At 54.0% G+C, this 19338-nt stretch overlaps 7 protein-coding genes across 7 annotated transcripts; 1 reads left to right on the forward strand and 6 right to left on the reverse strand.

Annotated features, from left to right (window-relative positions):
- Positions 1–395: 395 nt before the first annotated feature.
- On the reverse strand, positions 396–3395 carry J4E88_010241 (uncharacterized protein; the record flags this gene model as incomplete). Its single annotated transcript, XM_049403836.1, has 2 exons — positions 396–2527; positions 2579–3395. The coding sequence occupies 2 exons, from the start codon at positions 3393–3395 to the stop codon at positions 396–398; spliced, it is 2949 nt and encodes a 982-aa protein (XP_049250353.1).
- A 437-nt stretch (positions 3396–3832) lies between these two features.
- J4E88_010242 (uncharacterized protein) lies at positions 3833–4676 on the reverse strand (the record flags this gene model as incomplete). The annotated part of the gene is made up of 3 exons (XM_049403837.1): positions 3833–3978; positions 4038–4555; positions 4672–4676. The coding sequence occupies 3 exons, from the start codon at positions 4674–4676 to the stop codon at positions 3833–3835; spliced, it is 669 nt and encodes a 222-aa protein (XP_049250354.1).
- A 1301-nt stretch (positions 4677–5977) lies between these two features.
- J4E88_010243 (uncharacterized protein) lies at positions 5978–8038 on the forward strand (the record flags this gene model as incomplete). The annotated part of the gene is made up of 1 exon (XM_049403838.1): positions 5978–8038. One exon carries the CDS (start codon positions 5978–5980, stop codon positions 8036–8038), a length of 2061 nt encoding a protein of 686 aa, XP_049250355.1.
- Positions 8039–8146: 108 nt separating this feature from the next.
- Positions 8147–9146, reverse strand: J4E88_010244 (uncharacterized protein; the record flags this gene model as incomplete). Its single annotated transcript, XM_049403839.1, has 2 exons — positions 8147–8996; positions 9052–9146. The coding sequence occupies 2 exons, from the start codon at positions 9144–9146 to the stop codon at positions 8147–8149; spliced, it is 945 nt and encodes a 314-aa protein (XP_049250356.1).
- Positions 9147–10350: 1204 nt separating this feature from the next.
- Positions 10351–11384, reverse strand: J4E88_010245 (uncharacterized protein; the record flags this gene model as incomplete). The annotated part of the gene is made up of 3 exons (XM_049403840.1): positions 10351–10479; positions 10545–11177; positions 11382–11384. The coding sequence occupies 3 exons, from the start codon at positions 11382–11384 to the stop codon at positions 10351–10353; spliced, it is 765 nt and encodes a 254-aa protein (XP_049250357.1).
- A 930-nt stretch (positions 11385–12314) lies between these two features.
- Positions 12315–14386, reverse strand: J4E88_010246 (uncharacterized protein; the record flags this gene model as incomplete). Its single annotated transcript, XM_049403841.1, has 5 exons — positions 12315–13156; positions 13207–13536; positions 13630–13831; positions 13879–14077; positions 14130–14386. The coding sequence occupies 5 exons, from the start codon at positions 14384–14386 to the stop codon at positions 12315–12317; spliced, it is 1830 nt and encodes a 609-aa protein (XP_049250358.1).
- Positions 14387–17175: 2789 nt separating this feature from the next.
- Positions 17176–19246, reverse strand: J4E88_010247 (uncharacterized protein; the record flags this gene model as incomplete). The annotated part of the gene is made up of 3 exons (XM_049403842.1): positions 17176–18908; positions 18957–19127; positions 19180–19246. 3 exons carry the CDS (start codon positions 19244–19246, stop codon positions 17176–17178), a joined length of 1971 nt encoding a protein of 656 aa, XP_049250359.1.
- Between the last annotated feature and the right edge of the window lie 92 nt (positions 19247–19338).

Consider the following 19338-nt stretch of genomic DNA (forward strand, 5'->3'; position numbering starts at 1 on the left):
CCTAATTCGCTCGGAATGCGGCGGATGGACTACGCGTGGTGTATTTGTGATGGGGAGAATGCGCTGGCGGACGGGCGAATGACGTGCCGGGTGAAAAATGTTTATCTATCATTTAGGTTTTGTTGTGATGTTCTGGACTGGATGTCGATGTGATGACGTCGATCGTGAAGAGGTTGCGCGTGGCTGGGTGGGCGAGTCGTGCGCGCTACCGTTCATGACTCGTCGACATGTGCGATCGAAAAACCCGTGGGCTCCGAGACGTAGATGTGATGTCTCACTCACTAGTGCGCAACATCGAAATTGCATCAGAGTAGAAATGGATGAGCAGTACAATGAGTGACGAGCCCATTGAAGCAAGTAAGCGAAGCAGAGCACTTACGCCGTTAGTAGTTACCTCAATACCTATCTACTTTCATTCCCATCTCAGTCCTCACGTCGAATTCCCTAATCTTCTCCCTCTGTGCATCATCACACACCAACTCCCTTTCCGTATTCACCCAGTCCTGCCATGAACCAAATTTGTCCAACCTCTCATTGACACTAAGCCCATCATCTCGGGTCCTCATATCCATATCAGCGCCTGCCTGTCTCAGCACCGCAAAAGCCTTTACCCAGCACCTCGACACGGCGTAATGCAATGGCGTCCATCCATTCTCGTCACCGTGGTTTACGTCCGCGCCGTGGTCTATGAGCGCTTGTGCGATATAGGGGTTTGAACACAGACACAGTGGCGTTCTGGCCTTGTTGTCTTCACAGTGTGGTGAGACGCCTTTGGATAAGAGGGCTTTAGTAGCTTCAAGATTGTGGAACTCGGATGCGAGATGCAGTGGTTTGCGGCCGCTGCCATCGCGAGCCGTGATATCGGTGTCTTCATACTTGAGCAGGTCCAGTGATGGACTACTTTCCCTGTCTGCACAGCGATCCATGTGTAGGGGTCGTTTGAGCGCGATGTGAAGGGGGCGGTCGCCGGTGTTCTGGCAGATGATGTTTGGGTCTGCGCCGTAGGAGAGCAAGGTGGGAACGACGGTGGGGGTCTCTGCCATGCACGCGAGTGCTAAGGGTGTGTATCTCCCATGATCTTCCACATTGATGATGTCGTTGCAGGAAACCCTTAACAGGAATTCCACAATACGGTTCATACTAGCCTGTGCTGCGTAATGCAAGGCAAGTCGTCCTTTTTTGGTCGTACGTTGTCGGACAGAGGCACCTCGTACCAGTAAGAAAAGAGCTGCACCTTCATGACCCTCCACTGTGGCAGTGATCAAAGGGGTGTGACCTGCATCGTCCACGGCGTTGATGTTAAGTGGCTCCTCTTCAGCTAGATCCAGATCAAGGAGAAATCTGAGCACATCGGCTTTCCCACACGCAGCGGCGATATGCAAAGCTCCTTGCCTCTTCTTGTTGACAGCAGACACGTCTGCGCAGCGTGTCACCAGAAAGTTTACCAGCTCCGCTTTCATGCCGCACGCCAGAAGAACAGGTGACATGCCGTCGTTGTTCTTCGCGTTGATGTCGGCGCCTTTCCGTCTTAGTGCGTCAATGAGCTCTTTTTGATTGTATTGGACGGCAACGTGCATCGGAGTAAACCCATCGTCGGCCGTGTCGTCGTTCGCATCAGATATGGAATCCAGCATCCGGAACGCTAGGCTTTTGGCAATCTCAGCACTCCCACCATCGAACGCGTTCACTACACTCAGAAAGGCACTAGATTGAGCGTTTGGTCCTTTCATCACCTTACATTGCCCTTTCGCTAACAGAAGATCGACGACAGCCATGTTCACTGGGCGATCGTTCTCGAAACCCATGATGGCACGATGTAGTGGCGTGACCCTCAATGCTGTGGTGGGATTTTGCGAGAGCTTCGCCGGGTCAGCACCAGCTTTGAGAAGGACTTCGACGAGTTCCAGGTTGCACGCCAGTCCGCTGACTGCGACGTGGAGTGGTGTGTAACCCATGAACCCGAAGATATTTGGATCGGCTCCGAGTCTGAGTAGCTCTGCAGTTATACCGACATCCCTCTTGGCTAGTGCAGCATATAGCATATTGCAGATGGCTTTTGGCCTGACGAGCTCCCCGCCTTGATCTAAGACCCATTCGACCCAACCCAGGTTCTCCCCGTCGCTGGAATGGGGATCGATTTCTTGGTACATGATAGAAACGGCCTTCATCACTGGTATCAGCTCTACCTTGGACTGCGCAGTGGCCATTTGGAGTGCGATGCTATCCCTTGGGTAGTCAGGTCCACCAATGGCTTCTAACAGGATCTTGGCAGTAGCAAGGTGGCCTTTCGTCATGGTCATATCCAGGATCGTGTCACCGTCTGCCCATTCGACTTCGAAATCTGGTTTGTAATCTGCTCCGTGCGATAGCAGGACCCGTAGTACTTCTACATGTCCCTGTAATGCAGCAAACATTGCCGGAGTGAAGGATTCTGGATCTAGACTGAGTGCATTGATGTCTGCACCGCTCTCGATCAGTAGTTGTACAGCTTCCAATCGGCCATTCATGCTGGCGAGTGATAAGGCGGCTGCTGATATCAGTTGCTGTTCAACAAGTCATGAAGGCTATATCAACTTACTGAGACCCTCTACACTACGGTCGTCCACCATCGCTCCTACCTCCAACAAGTAACGAACGACTTCGTGATGTCCATACTCTGCCGCCCACATTAGAACAGTGCAACTATTCTCACTTTTCTCGTGCAGATCTGCTCCTTTAGCGAGAAGTAGTCTGACGATTGCAAGATGTCCATGTTTTGCGGCCAGTATCAAAGGCGTCCTCTCATCCGCGCAGGTCTTGCTAATTTCTACTCCCTTGCCGATTAGGAAATCAGCCCCGTGTATCATGCCGTTCGATGCAGCGAAATGTAACGCGTTAATATCCTCTGTCCCAACAGCTTCCAAGCTGGCGCCATGGTCGAGGAGAAGCTGGATGATCTGGGCTGCTCGATCTTGTTGCATGACGGCGTGGTGGATCGGAGGAAAGCCGTCGAACGGGCGGGTCACATCCGCGCCTCTTTCTAGCAAGAGCGTTATGATAGCGATGTCTTGCTTCCAAACGGCGAGGATCAGTGGTGATTCTCCCTCGTCTGTTCCACGCTCCACGTTTGCACCGTCGTCCAGCATCTTCTTCACGCCATCGAAGTCTTCGCCTCTGATCGCGTCGTGAAACTCATCGTAATCGATTGGCCAAGGTCGGCTTTCTCTGGATGCGTTCGTTCCTTTGCTGCGCTCTGTCTCTTCGGTTACCGCTATAGTCGGTATGAGGGTGCCGTCTTGGGATTCAGGGATGCTCAAAACATCGAGGTCGTGCTCTACTATTTCGAATCCGTCATCAGAACTGCGCGAACTTTCATGCGCAGTGCCGGCCCTCTTTGGTGTAGTTTCCGCGCCCATGGTGGGTGTGGAAGGCACGTTTGGGATTAGTGCAACGACCTCGAGCGTCGTCCGACCGGAGAGGATGACGTTCCAACAAACGCGCCGTACAGCTCTTGTCAAGAGTCTAGAAAGTAATTGAGGTGCGACGTTATCGTTGTGCGTGTATGATCTGGCGGCATTATGACTTCAGGGCTGAACTTATCAGCTGCTAGGCAACACTGCCCATCGGGCGCAAGGCAAGAAGCGTGGCCGCGCTAACGCTGCACAGTCAGATTGGTCAAGCAGTCTGGCGGGCGCAAGAGAGGGGTAGTGTGGCGCATGGCATGCAGTGCAGGAAACTTCATAATTGTTGATTCTGAAATCTTATTCATCTGAACGCACGATACCTGGGTAACAGAAAGAGCAGTCCCGATGTTGATCGATCGGTTTAGGCACTGGCGCTTGCTGAGAAGGGACTAGTCGTCCTTCTCCAGCCATTGTTTACACGCCTCGTAAACCTTGGGGAAGGCCTCGTCAAGAGCCAGAAGCTTCTTGAACTTGTCCTCGCTTATGCACTTGACGAAGTGTAGCATCGACACAAGGATGAAGTCGGCATACGAGACTGCTCACAAGTTAGAATATATGAAGCCGACATGATCCAGCCAGCGCATTGTCACTTACCAGTCTGACCCAGGAAGTAAGGTCCACCGTTCTTCCTCAGTAGATCGCCCGCTTCCTTCGCCGGTGCCTTAGCCGCCTCCCAACACTCGTCCGCATTGGCGTCCTTTTCCACTTGTTCGAGCGACTTCCCGAACATCTTCTCTCTCGTCTCGTTGAAGTAATCCGCACTCGGCTTGTTCAGCAGCACGACTGGCACCTGAGGAATGAGGAGCGGTCTCAGTGGGCCAGCTATCTTGGCAATATGGTCCCTGACCTGTACAACAATGGGGTCATCGAGGTGCAAAGACGGAGCCGGGTGTTGCTTTTCAAGTTCGTAGGCAATGGGCCAAGAATCCATCTGATAGGTGCCATTCGAGTGCTTGATAGCGGGACTGGTGTACTCTGCGAAATAGCCTGGCGCATCCTTGGGGGTGGGCGGGATGCCGAGGGCTTTGAACTTGGGGGCCAGGTCAGGGTATTCTACCCATTCGGTCGTGTAGTCGATCTTCTTGTAATTCAGTACCATGCGAGCTGCGCGCCTGTCAGAAGGATCAGGATAGCATTTGTAGTGTGGATGAACTCACTCTTCCACGGGTTCAATGACCATGAGGAACCACTCCTGCTAGGCAGATCGTACAGAACCACGTTTGACGACGACATAACGTTTTGATCTCGATGGTTGATAATTAACAGCAAGATTGAGACAGACGCGATAAATATGAAGCTCTGAGACTGGTTGACATCACGCCCTTCGTGCCTTCTCCACAGTCATTTGTCATCTAGCGTCAGGTGGGGAGTACCTGAGGCTAGTCAGTCGCTCTCGCGCGCGGGCATCATCGTCAGAGTTACCATCCCCCTGCTCTTACGACGACGGATATGTCGCATGAGTAGCACAGGAGCATCAATATGCCTCCTACAACTCCGAGGATTGGTGGGTGCCCGCAAAGGTAAAACCTGACAGTTTGGCAACCGCGGCCGGTTATGTGGGTACTCACTCCGCGACGCTTACAACAGCAACAACCACAACAACGTTGACATCGGCCTAAGCTTATCTCCGGCCTCGAAGAACTTCCACAACTGCATGGTCCAAGTCAGCTGCATTTCGCGACATACTGCAAGCTCCGAGCCTTGCGCTTCTACCCTCCCGCAGCTGCATCTTAGGCGAATGAGCGTTCCGGCCCCCCATACTTGTTCTTCGTGGCGTGCAACCACTTAGATATTACTGGACTAGAAACGCCTCGATACTTCGCTTGCATTTAACAGCCTATCTAGCTAACAATAGGACTACCGATCGCTACACTCGTTGGTCTAGCGTGAGACTCAGCCTCCAGTTTGGGAAAATCCAGCCTACCAAGGATGAAGAGGGGTGGGCTGATGTAGTTCTCCGAACGCATGCTTCACGATAGGCGCATGGTAAGTCGTTGAAGTACTTTTTGTGCTTCTATTATTACAATTTAGTACTGGTTATCGTCCTTTTGTCGCTGGCAGTTCTCAACTTTGGACTTGCTTCGCCCACGCTGTGCAACGCCAAAGGCTTGCAGATGCGGCTGTTGTGGCCCCCAAACTTTCAGCCCCCAATATGGTCGTCGCGCGGAAACCCGCCCGGGAGACAGCGATAAGAGCGCCATGTGCGCTCCAGAGGATTCTGCATTTTCTCCACTTCAGATAATCACTCTTACTACTTTACCTGGCAAGTCTTGCAGGACTACTGAGGAATCCCTTTCACATACCAGTATACCCGGGGAATGCAACCACAGTGTCGGTACTTTAGCCATCGCTAAAGAATGCGCGTAACGCCTCGCTCGCTCGCTACCTAGTTTGCTATCTTCGCCCAAGACACCTGCAGCCTGCCGTTTGACGGCACACGAGGTTCCAAGCCACGCAAAGTCATCTCTACAGTTGTAGATTTGACAGAGCACAAACACACCACCCCGTCGAACGAAGACAAAAGAATAAGAACCATGGATCGCAACCGCACAGTCAGTGGGGGGCACTCCGACAATGCGCCATTGATCAGCTCCGCCGAACCACTCAGCTACGACAGTGGTGATGTAGCGATGCAGCATGTCGACGACGCATCATACTCGCCATCCAACTCACCAATGCACACACCATCCATGGTCCAGTCTCCAGAGATCATAGAGTCCAAGGGCGGATTCTACGCCAGCGTAGGCAGCCCCAGCTCCACCTTCGATGTTGAAGACGGGACTCATCACCACAAACACCACCACCACGTCAAGCGATTCGACCAAAGAGAGGCACGGAAGACACTCCTCAAGACAGGTGCGATGAAACTCCTCGTAACGCTGTTCTTCAGCGCAGTGATGTGTGTTACACTCAAATGTTGGGAAGGATGGCGCCGCCCCGTCGTTCTCTCCAAGATCGATATCCGAATCTTCAACTCGCTTACTCTCGGTCTCTCGCTGTGTCTGGGTTTGAACATCTTGGCCTCGTTAAAGCACTATGCATCAGTGTTCAGATGGTCATTTCTCACTAGACATTACGTTAGTCTAGAAGTATTCGACCTGATCCTACACCTGAGTTCGCTTGCCAAGGTTACGAAACTGATGATCCTGTCGTCACCTGGCTTCCGGCGTCAGAAATGGCTGCGCAAATTCCGAATGTTCAAGGATGTTAGAGACGATGAGACGAAGTGGATGTGGCTAGCGTGTCTGGCATGGCTGGTTCTCAATATCGGCTCTCAGATCCTAGTGGCACTGCTGAGTCTGTTCTGGCCGATGGAGAACTCGGAGATACCACTCTTGTCATACGGGAATGTCACTGTAGCCGATCTGAACGATTGGTACGTCGACAACCCGCCGCGCGAGATCGACCCCGAAATCAGTCTCATCAACGAGACTTCGCTGGAAGCGGCGTGGATGTACGGCATGGAAGCCATGGCATACCCCGAATTCAATCTTACCGACAATATGGACGACATGATTACCGATCTATCCGGCATACCAGGCACACCCATCTACCGCGGCAACGGCGCATGGCACTACCGCTTCTTCAACCGCGACCCAGCCCACCAATGGGTCAACTACCTCGCCAGCTCCCGCAACATCACAGCCCACGCATCATGCGAACAACTCGAAGTCAAGGACGGCAAAGTGCACGACGTACCCGACGAATCCCTCTACATCATGGCTCGACACCAAGGCGACGATGACTACGTTAAGTGGGAAGTCACTGAACAAGCCGGCGGCTCCGTAACCTGGATGGCCTCTGTTCCCGAAAACTGCGGGCCAAGATGTACGAACTTCACCGTCATGCAACTCCCCGAGTCGGACAACAAAAAGCACGCGCGCGTGACCGCCGCCTCCCTCTTCCTCTGCAACAACACACTCGGTAACGTAACCGCGATTAACGCCCCCAACGACATCGATCCCCGAGACCCCGCCGACTTCAGGGCAGTCTGGGGCTCCGATATCTTCGCTCGTACAGCTGCTGGTGCCATGGGCTGGACAGGTATACCATGGAACGGTTGGTTCGACCGCCAAACCCGGTCCTACAGTCAAGGCACCAAATGGTCGCCCGCACACAACATCGCAAAAAATGAAGTCGAAGACCTCCTCATGCGCTTTACCATCGGCGCTGTCGCTGCCTTCGATGACCATGGCATTCGCTACAACGTCACGCACCAAACCGTCGTCCCATCGCAAGGCCAGCAACTCGACGTAGACTGGTCCTACGTTTTCAGCATCCTAGGCGGCATCTGCTTCATCCAATTTCTCGCTCTCTGCCTCTTAGGCCTCTTCGCCAACCGCACGATTGTCCGCGACGAGAGCTTTTTCAGTATGGCCATGCTGTTGAACCCCGTTGTTAGTCGTATTGGTGGCGATGCGGCGATGGTTATGAGTGGGGATGAGATTAAGGCAGCGAGGGCGCTGCGGTTCAAGAAAATCAAGTATGATTACCATGAGGGGGAAAAGGGGGAGCCGAACAAGGTTGCCATTTTCTTTGAGGGTGAGGATCGTAGGGAGAGTCGGAAGAGCTGGGCGGCGGGGAGTTATAGTTAGGGGATGGGTGTGCAGCGGGCGTTTTTGAGCGTTGTTTCATGTAATGCATATAGATATATCATTTCGAGTCGGCTACTTCAACAGCACCATAGTACACTACTTGATCGTTCATTTCTTCTTACCATCCAAATCCGTGTAGAAGTTCCATCCAAAGTTACCCGACGGATCGTTAAACCGCATCTTCTTATCAATGCCAGTAATCTTTTCTACATCCTCCTTGGGCAGGGCAAAGTCACCCTCCAGATTGGCCTTGATCCTCGACTCAGTCTTGCTCTTGGGAATAACGGAATGGCCCTTGGCGATTCCCCACGCCAGCGCGACTTGCGCACCAGTCTTGCCATGCTTCTTGCCAATCTCCACAAGCACAGGGTCATCCATCAGCTTATTCATGTTCTTCCCAGAATCGTAGATTTCGTTCTGGTTGCCAAACGGCGAGTACTGCGTCACATGAATACCCTGTTGCTTGTGGAACTCCGTGAAGTCGTTTTGCTGAAGATACGGATGACATTCGATCTGGTGAGCAGCAGGCACAACAGAAGTCTCCTTGATCAAGCGCTCCATCTCCGCTTTACTGAAGTTCGAGACGCCGATTGCGCGGGCTTTGCCGCTTTTGAAGCACTTCTCCATGGCTTTGTAGGTGTCGACGTAGTCGCTCTCGCCGACCTTGACCTTGCCGTTGGAGTCTTTGGGGAACATTTCTGAGCCCCGGGCGAAGGGCGAGGGCCAGTGCATGAGGTAGAGGTCGAGGTAGTCGGTTCCGAGGTCCTTGAGGGATGCATCGAGTGCGGCTTCGACGTCGTCGGGGTGGTGCGAGTTGTTCCAGAGCTTGCTGGTGATGAAGAGCTCGGAACGGGGGACGCCGGACTTTTTGATGGCGTTGCCGACTGCGGGCTCCGTGCCGTAGATGCGTGCTGTATCGATGTGGCGGTAGCCCGCTTTGAGCGCCATGGTGACAGCTCTATTTTCCGTATTAGTAACACAACACACTTCTCAACGACAAGACAAAAGCTTACGGTTCCTGGGCTTCCTTGTCCTGCCAAGTTCCAAAGCCAATGGCAGGGATCTTGGCGCCCGTGTTGAGCGTGTGGGTTGTGCCGTTGTGCGCCATTCTGATTTGTTGCGGGAGGACTTGTCTGGTTATTTGTGAAAGTCGGTCTGTGGAAGTTGTGCGTAAAGAACGTGACGCAGATGAGGCGAACATGTTGGCTTTATGTGTGCTATGAATTGGAGTGTCTGGTTCGCTCTTAGTGAGTCTTTATGGTACTCAAAAAGAGGGTAGGTCATCGTCATGGCGGGCGATGAGCTTCCGAGGTTCAAAAACGATGATGTCACAGGGTTCACCACAACCATCATGGTGTCGATGGAGGACGCGGGAAGCTAGACGGCAGATAACGAACCTTTGACCTCGGGAAGGCTAGAAGCGGAGTACACGCTTGACTGCTTCTTGGAATGGTGTTGATCACCACTTTGTTATGTGGATGTGATGACATCTGATTCGGGGTTAAGGGCCACCCTGAGATAGACACAAAGCTTCGCGTGCGAAGGATGTTACACGTGGAGAACGCGATAAATGCATCTTCGTTATCAGACACGGCCTGAGATCGTGACTTGTACGGGAAGAATTACTGGTAGGTTGCCATCAAGCCATGCGGACTCCACAATTAATGTTACACAACTTCAACAGGGCTTCACTTATAGCACCTGTCAACATGAATCGTCAAGAGAATAAAGTCAACGAATTGAGCATGTTTGCATTGAAGAGAACTTCAAGCACTAGTCAGACTTCTATTGTCCAAAGGATTACAATCTCGCAATAGCGATACGCCGAAGCATGAAAAATGATACTGGGTACAAGCAAAGGCCTCGGTGCCTACCGCCAGTATGAACAAAAAAATATGGAAGAGAGGGGTATCAAACAAGCCACCAAATGGACTATTGAAGCGAAGAGTAGTTCCACCGCTGAAAGTTCCAATACGAACGAACCAACCCATACAAAAACGCGACACAACCCTCAGACGTTCCGTCATCGCTGCTATTATCCGACGAACGTGATCGAGGAAGAAGAGGATCAGTCTCGCTACCGTCAGAGTCATCTTCCGAAGTAGGTTCGTACGGCTCCTCTTCCAAGGAAGGTTTGTTCGGGTCCGGTATGCCCATTTCATCCAACGTTTTGACAATCGACTCAAACAGGAAGTCGAGATACTCGGTTGGAGACCTAGTAATCCTTGTGAGCCATGTGACCTTTATATCCAAACGTGGAACCTTGGGACATGGTGGGAGCGTGGTATACAGATGTGCAAAGGATCAGATGTTTACTGAAAGACGAGCGCGGTGAGGATGTAGTTATTAGCAAAGTTCCAGCGCGCGTTGGCTTCGAGTACGTCGTTGGGCTCATATATACGTCCGCCGTATGCGAGACGAATTACGAGGGAGGGATCGAGCTACATGTGGTTAGCAATGTACATGCAGTAAAGGAGATGCATGGGGACAATGAAGTCCGACATACCTTTGCTTGCTTCTTCAGCTTCTCGATTATGGTCGCGACCGAGTCTCTCATCCGCATGACGACCTGATGATCCCGCTGGTCGTGGCTCGTCCTTACTTTCACACGTATAAGGCTGCCGGAGTCGTCGGCGAGGGTATCTTCAACCGTCTCCTGCACAGCACTGGCGCTCGCATCTCCAGCCAAGTCTTTGTCGTCCATACCATCGTCTTCTGCTAGGCCCTCTGGCTCTACTACCACCCACTCGGGGACTTTGTATTGGACGCCAGTCGCATCGTAAACGCCTCGCCAAAGCAGGCCCGTTGGGCACGTGCAGTCACTGACATCGAGCATCGTCTGCGCCTCTTGCAACTGGCCAGCCTGTAGATGCTGCGCTACAAGACGTATGGCGCCCCATATCTGCTCTGAACCCGTGACCTGTGTGTCCCACCAGTCTTCGCGCTCCTTCTCTAACCGCGATCGGGTCCATGTCGAATGCGTAGAGTCTGTCAGAGGTTGGACGCGGCTGCTGCTCTTAGCAGTGGGTGAAGCGAGCGTGTTAGGCAAGCGCGAGCGCTGAGTCGGAGATATGGGCTTGAGAGGCGTGTTGGGGCGGTTGTCGGCATCCGGGCGACTCGTCGGTGGGTGCGCATTGCCCTGCGAAGCATGTGAGGCGCGTGGTGAGGGGATAGAGCTGGGTCGCGTCGACGGCGCTGTGATGTTACGCGACGACGAATGCGCGAGGACAGCAGGCGGAGTGTTGTCACTCGTGCGGGATGCGCAACAACCCTAATGGTGTGTGTGTTAGAGCATGCGAACTGCTGGTACTTGCGCTGAGACACGCGATCGGCATCCACCTACCATGGTGACGTGATGACATGTATGGCCTAGCAATGCACAGAGCGAAGGTAGGAATGCAGCGGCAATACGAGCGGGATATGAATGTGAACGCAAGTGAAAGATGATGGCATGGGCATGGTGTTTCTCAGAAAGAGAATAAGGGCGAGCTGTGTTGGGTAGAGACGAGGCTGCCGGGTCCAGACATGGAAGTATCAATCGATAGCACCAAGGAAGGCGCAGTCGACCTGCGCTGTATGGTTCCCCCAGTGCGCCTTCCGCTCTTGCCGTGCTCATGATGCGACAATCTTGCTCAAGCCTTGCCACATGTCTTCATGCGCGCACCCAGGGCTGGGCCGGTCTATTGCAGGTTGGTGTCTAGTTCACACTCATCCGGGCAGCACACGACCGTTGTGAGTGAGCGTCATGCAACTTGGTCGATCCACGCGGCATACTCCTCCGCGCAAACCATCGCTATCATTGAGTCAAGACATCACAGTACACACAGCTAAAACCTCAAGTAAGAGCAAACGACAGTTTATTAGAGATTATTACGTCGATATGTGCCCTAGTGGCCGCTTGTGTACTCCTTCTAACAAGGCAGTACGCAGAGGGTATCCGGGGTATTGCGCGATAAAACAAATGCGTCCGAGATCCGCCAGTGGTATCAAAACGAGAGAAACAGTTACAGTGGTATCAGTCTAAACAAAGAGTCCGTCGCGATCCACCAAGAGAGAGTGACAATGAGTTGGTCCAGATGCAAGGAGAAATCAAATATGAGAGGGGATATGTGAAGAAGCTTGATCCAAATGTGACGCCTGAATCCGGGTTCAAGATCCAAAGCAGATTTTGGGGGTATCAGTGGCCGGCGGTCAAACAAGGGATTTACGAAGTCTTTGCTTTTCCGTCATTCCGTCGTGGCTGTCGTTGCAAAGGCTGACATCTTCCCACCAAACCTTACGCAGTTGTAGCGACAGTCGGGTTGGCGCTTTTCGAAGCATCGCCCACACTGCTCTCAGCGGGGATGTCGGCTACGACAGGGGCGACGGTCTCTTCCTTCTTCTCCTCAACGGCGGGGGCGGCAACGGCCTCCTCCTCGGCGACGGGAGCAGGGCTGGCAGCGTCCTTCTTGTCCTTGGGCGCCTTGTTACCGGTCGCCTTGGAGAGCGAGCGGCCGAGGTTGCCGAAGAACGACTTGCGCTTGTCTTGCTTGGGAGCCTCGGTCTCAGCGGTGGGCTCAACCTTGGTCTCAGCAATGGGAGCAGGCTCGACGGCCTGGACGGGCTCAGCGGTGGCTGGCGCGTTGGTGTCAGCGATCTGAGGAGCAGCCGCGTCGACCTTGGGCTCACGAGCAGGCGACTTGGCGCGGTCCTTGGATCCGAAGAACTTTCCGAACTTGAAGTGATCCTTCTCCTTGGAAGGAGTAGAGACCTTGGCCTCCTCGGTCTTAGCTGGCTCGGTGGCAACGACGACGGGCTCAGCAACGACAGGTACGCCAACCGTGGCCTCCTCAAGGGGCTTGGCCTCAGCGGCAGTCTCGTTCTCCTTGACGGGGGTGGAGGCAAGACCAGCCTCGTGCTCCTTCTTCTCGGTGGTGGGAGACTTGAGCTTCTCAACGAAGGATCCGAAGATGGAACCGCGCTTCTGGGGCTTGGGCTTCTCAGCAGTGGCGGGAGCAGCGGTCTCGTCGACCTTGACCTCCTCAGCGGGAGCAGCGACAACAGGGACGACTGGCTCGGCGGTGGTCTCCTCAGCGGGCTTCACGACGTCGTTGGCGTTGACGGGAGCAGTGGCGGGGACTAGAAGATGTTAGCACGAGATGATGCAAGTATGGAGCGGATGAGCTTACTCTCGTCAAGGTGAGGAACAACGGCGGGCTCCTCCTTCTTGACCTCAGGCTCAGTCTTAGCAGCATCGGTCTCCTCCTTGGGCTCCTTGTCCTTCTTTCCGAGCAGGCCGCCGAAGAGGCTGGCACGCTTGCCGCGGGAAACAGAGCGGGACTTGCTCTTAGCAGCCTTCTTGCGCTTCTCCTCATCGGAAGAAGAGCTGGAAGAAGATCCAGTGCGGGCAGCGACAGGCTCGCCAGCAGCGGCGGTCTCACCCTCGGCGAGCTTGGGGGTCGCGTCCATGCTCTTCTTGGGGGCGGAGGATGTAGCTCCCGCTAGCGCAGTGGGCTTACCTGCGGGATGTTAGCCTACTGCACCACACAGACAGATCGCCCACTAGTGCCATCGCGAACGCGACGCGACGTGGGTGATTTGGAAAAACGTACCAATCTTCTCCTTGTTCTCCTTGTAGCCCTCGCTCGACTCGATGGTGTCCTTGGACGCCTTGGCCTCGGTGATGGCCTTCTCGACGGCGACGAACCATCCGTCACGCTCGGCGGCGGTGGTGGCCTCGAAGGTGTGCTTGTGGCCCGAGATCTTGAACGCGAAAGCGACGGCGCCGTCCTTGGCGAGGTCGGTGGCATAGGCCTGGGGGTGTTAGACTGTGTTTTTGGATTGAGGAGAATTCAGCATACCAAGTTGAGGACACCGGCGGGGTGCTCCTTCTGGTCGGCGTGCTTGACGAAGAAAAGGAGGCCCTTTCCGGTCTGGCTGGACCAGGCGACAACGGGGTGGGCAACCTCGGGCTTCTCGCCGCGGAGGTACTCCCTGAGGTTGTCGGCGGCAACGGGCTCCTCGCCGAACCAGAAGTACTTCTTGGCGAAGCGGAAGGCGCTGGGAGTTGTTAGTAAACGGTCGGGAAGTCGCCAAATGTGGTTGCACTCACTTCTTCAAACCAGGCGCCTTGTAGCCGAGCGCACCGCTGTAGATGGGCTCGACGACCTTCTCCTCCTTGGCCTCCTCTACGGGCGCTGCGGCCTCGCCCTCGGTCTTGGCGACATCCTCCGTCTTGGGCGCCTCCTCTACGGGCGCGGCGACAACAGGCTCGCTGGCGACAACGGGTGCCGGCGCAGGCTCAACAGTGCCGACAGTTCCAACCTCGGGGTGCTCGACGGGCTTGGGGGCGTCGACGGGGGCAGACATGGTGTGTGGTGCAGTTTGTTTGGGAGAGCGTGCGTGTGTGGGGTTTGTGGGTGCGAAAAGAGGAGTGTTGTGAGGCAAGCTCGGGTTTGGGTATTACAAGATGTACGGAAAGGGAAAGTACGACGCTCGCAAAGTGCAGCGGCAGACAAGCAGGCACGACCTTGTTAAGGATGCGAAGGGCGGTGAGGAGGAAGAAGGATAGAAAATCTCAGACGCCCAAGGAAGGGGAGAACTTTAAGGTGAGGGCTGTTGCTAGGTAGGGGTTCAGGTGCAGGGATGCCACCAACGAAATTGGCTTTCGCGGCTGCACGTCCTCTTGGACGGACCCGCCAGCTGCTAGCCCGCCCGAATAGCACCATTCACCAACGTTATGCACTCTGACCTCTGAAACGCCCGCTGTGCATGCCGGCATCAACCTTTGCTATCGAAGCCAGAGTTGCATCTACTGTGCGTGATCCGGCATCTGGCGGACTCCACGTTGGCGCCCACGCGTCTGATAAGCAGAGAGGTCGACTGACCCTTGGGCGTGGTCGCATGATCCAGCTGCCCCTCTTCACACTTGCCCACGATCGGCCATGTATGTCTGGCAGAGGTTGCTATCTTTGCGGGCTCACGAGACTGATGACGGCTCCAAACACGATAGCCGGCGCCGTCTTGGGCAGATAGCTCGTCTTTGTCATCGACACCCATCTTCACTAGGTGTCCGCTGTACATCCACCAGTATACAGCGTTCGCACCATCAGTACTCCGGGCACAGTAGTAGTGCCCAGGTGAGCACCACTGAGTATAACCGTGATCGACATCGGTATCTTGCATCCAACCCACTCGATGCACATCATCACCCGAGCGCCCTCGAGTCTCACACACCCAAAAGGCGGCTCTACGGCTGGCCGCAGCAGTGAACACCTCCGTCAACACCGCGCACCTCTGTGCCACGCCTCCGCCGTCTTGGTTGCGCCGTCGCGAACTCTGCACAACTCGCACTCTCGCGCCATGCCAAGCCTGTCTGAGCATTCAAGGCTAGACACTTCTAGCGCCTGCACGTAACGAATCGCGGCACGCCACCGCCCTCCAAGCGTGATCCCCGTTTACAAAAGGCGTCAAGACCCTGGCGCCCAAATTGCTAACCTTTGCGCTGGTGCTGGCGAATGCTGCCGAAGAGACTACGTGCCGCCATCTTAGTCTTGATGGCGTTCACGCACGCTTGACTTTCTTTTCTTGCCAGTCCGACTCTGTCGAGGCTGGTGTTAGATCTCTGGTTCTGGCATCTGCATCTGGTATATGGCGCGGTCAACACCTGCACTCCTGAACAAACCAGTCCTGGCATAGATCATCCACATTGGACACCGCCTTGCCACAGCAACGGGTGAAGTGAAAATTGCTAAACCCGGACTGACTCTCAAGAATGGTCGCCTTCATCTCAGATCAGCCGAAAACACCTGGCCAGTGTGACTAGGGCCATGCCGGCTCAATCTTCACCTCACGTGAAAGGGGCGTCTACCACGGGCAGCACCATGGACTAGCCTGCCACAGCTTGCACTTCAAAAACTCTCTGTTACGTATCAAATAATAGTCGCCCATTCTCCAGCTGCCCCATCACCTCGATTCACATCATTGCTGCTGCCAGACCTGAGACGCACAAAAGAAATTCCGCTTGATCTACATGCCTCCTGTCATCTCAGCGGTGGTAGCCCAACATCGCGGTACGCACAGAGCACTCGATAAAACTCCGCAGACGATCTCCCTGACAGTAATTATGACCGTACCCAATCCGCGTCTCGCTCACCGCCACAGGCACTCGGGTGCAGCAAATTTGGCGACAAGAGGCTGACGGGTTCCCGTGCGGCCTTGTGCCTGGGTTGTTCGCAACCTTGTGCACCAAGTCATGTTGCGCGCCGTTTCATGCCTTTGAAACGCTAAATGCCATCCAGAACTTTGCCATATTTACACTCCACACGTTAATCAACATCTGACAAGCCACCATCGTCGTGTCTGTGATCGAATCTCTGAGCCGCTGATAGCCCTGTTGTTGACAATTTATCGTCGCCCTTGCCCCATCGATGAACTGTGGATCTCGCGTCCCTGACTACTCTCGCTTCGTGGCTTCTTCTGGAGCGCGGAGCGAGTTGGCTACTCGAAGACTCCCGGCCGGGCTCCACCACACGAGTCAACGTCGATAGCGTGTACAACTACGGCTACCACGAGCAAGCCATGCGATACTTGTTGAGGTGTGGTTCTCTCAAATCTCACACCACATGTCAGCTACATGGCGTACAAAGTACAAATAGTCTCAGCAGCGCCACATAAATAGTCCTAGTAATCTTCCCCGCACGCCGTGATTGAGCCAACAGAACACTCCGCGGGAGGTCATCCACCATCTTCACTACCAATGCATCACAGCCAACACCCGATCTAACCTAACCATGCACCGTGCGAAACAACAGTATAGGACCAACACCAACCTTACATGCAACCGACAAGATAATAGCGGTCGAAATAAGCTCAAAGCAATGGCGCTCGACTGCCGCTGCAGGGCGGGGAAGGAGGCGATGCGCGTTGGTGGAGACGGCTACCTCGACATCTGCCTTCCTCATTTGGCTGGGTGCACTTTCCGTGTCTATTCCCACAACGTCATCGCCTCAGCCTCGCGGGTCCCTTCTTACCACAACTAGAGCACTTGTCAACGCATGGCGGTGATATATTCTATCGGATAGTTGTGGGGTATCAATTGCTAATGACATAGCATACAGGCTGCCTCTTCCCTCTGTGTTCACATTTTTTCTCTCTCTTCACTTTCTTCCGTCTACCTGCATACTGCTCTCCACGTCCTGAAAAGCAGCGCTCCATTGTCTTTTGCTCTCTTTCCCACCAACATGTGCCGCATGGTCATATCCCGTGGAACCTTTGATTCTCGCCTCTGTACGCTCCTGCCTGTTCCTCAGGACGTTTCTCATCTTCCGCTCCTTCCTCAACACCTCCTTTGACTTGATAATGCGTTTCTTTTCCGCCGGTCTGCCCTTCATCGCCTCATCATAGATATCCTTCCTCGACTTCCCAGGCATAATGATATCATATGCAGACCGGGACCCGAAATCAACCTTCTTGTAAGTAACTTCCCAGTCGCACTCACTCGCCGGTGGTCCAAAGCCATGGGGCCGCAAGTCGAGAGTCGGGAACCCCAGCAATGTTTGCTCGCCTGTCTTGCGGTCTATCCGGAATACGGCAGGCAGCGTGAAGCGCAGATCGGCTGGTTTGAGCAGATCGAAAGCAGCCGTGATGAAGCGATAGGGACTATTTTCTGCAGGTTCAAGCATTCGGTTCTTGATCTCATGGGCAGTGGGTAAGTAATCGTCTTTGCTAAAGATACGCAGCACGATGTTGTCGTACGTAAGTCGATTGGTTAAAGAGATCCAGTAGCGGCCATCGAAGAGTCGCCACAGTTCTCTCTGCGATGGTTTACCCAGACTTCTTTTTGGCGGATAAACGATGTTCAACTCAGGATTTGCTCTTTCCAGCGTTTCAAGCGGTTGCCGGGTAAGCAGCCATTCTCGCGGGTGGGTCAGATCTGGGTTGATGCCTTCTTCTTGGTGCTCGGGCTTGTTAAACGGCGAGGGCTTGTCCCAGAAGCGCCACCACACGTTGTAGACGCAAAAGTTCTTCTTTTGGAGCGCTTCACCCGGTACTACGTTTTCTTCGAGCTCCTCGAGTTCGGGATAGATGCGATAGGCGGATGCGGCGAGTTCACCAAGAGGTGCTTTCGTGGCGGGTGTGACTAGTCCTGCCACGCGCTCAAGCAGGCAATATGCCGTGTTCTTCGCTTTGATCTTGTCGGCTTTGGTGTTTATCGGATATGGCAGGAGGTCGGAGAAAGGGGGAAATCGGACGATAAGACAGCCTGTCTGTATGTCGAGTTTGATGGGGCATTTATCGAAGAGTTTGTCCGCGAGATCTCTGTGCCACTTGATGCGCTCTTGCATATGCTGCGAGACATTGACCAGCGACTTGACACTCAAAGCCTCTGGAAGTTTGTGGTTCTGATATATATGGCGTATAGCGTTGCGCGACGTAAGCGTCTTGATCTGGTTCGTTTTATCTTCAGCCCAAGCTACACCCTTCTCTTCGCACGTCGCAATAAGTCTCGTCTTTTCAAACGTCAATAGAGGCCGCAGAATCTGCACACCTCCTTGTTCGACCTTGAACGGTACAAGCCCGGTGCGATCTGGCTTCTGGTGTTTTCCGCTGTGGTACACCCCATGTAGGCCCTCGCACTCTGGTATCCACTCTCTGCGCTGCATTGCCTGAAGCCCAGAGCGTAGCCTATTGTTCGCCAACCTCATCATAACAGTCTCGGCCTGGTCGTCCGCATGGTGTGCAAGCATGAGGCGCGTAATCTTCATGCTTCTGCATGCTAGACCTAGCGCTTGGTAGCGGAGAGTACGCGCCTCCGTCTCGAATCGCTTGGAGTCGTTGGGATCGAAGGCATCGGGCCATGTAAGGGGAAGAATAGTGATTGGTATACCGACTTGACAATGTTAGTACTTGGCCGCCAGATAAGTATCATAAATCTCACGCTTCGCATGTAATTGCTGTGCCACCCATTTCGCTTCCTCTGTACTCTCCGGTCTTACTTTGTGGTCTACAATGAAGCCATGGGGGATAGGCAGCTTGGGGTCTTCTAGTCGAGACTGTGCGTATAGCGCAGCGAGTGCCATTGAATCGACACCCCCACTGATGGCAATGCCTGTGTCGTACATCAGTCGCGCATACTTGCAGCGAATACGACTGCAACTTACCCAAAAGATTCCTGCCTACATCATCACCCTTCTCTTTCACCAACACACCATCTCGCATAGCCGACATGAACTCATCGTTCCCAATTGGCAGAACGCTCGTAGACTGCGCGCGTCGGAATAGCCCAGCTACATGATTCCGTCTCGCAGTATGGTAACAAT

Source organism: Alternaria novae-zelandiae (assembly GCF_023758075.1).
Source record: "Alternaria novae-zelandiae strain BMP 2774 chromosome Unknown scaffold_31, whole genome shotgun sequence".
NCBI classification, from domain to species: Eukaryota; Fungi; Ascomycota; class Dothideomycetes; order Pleosporales; family Pleosporaceae; genus Alternaria; species Alternaria novae-zelandiae.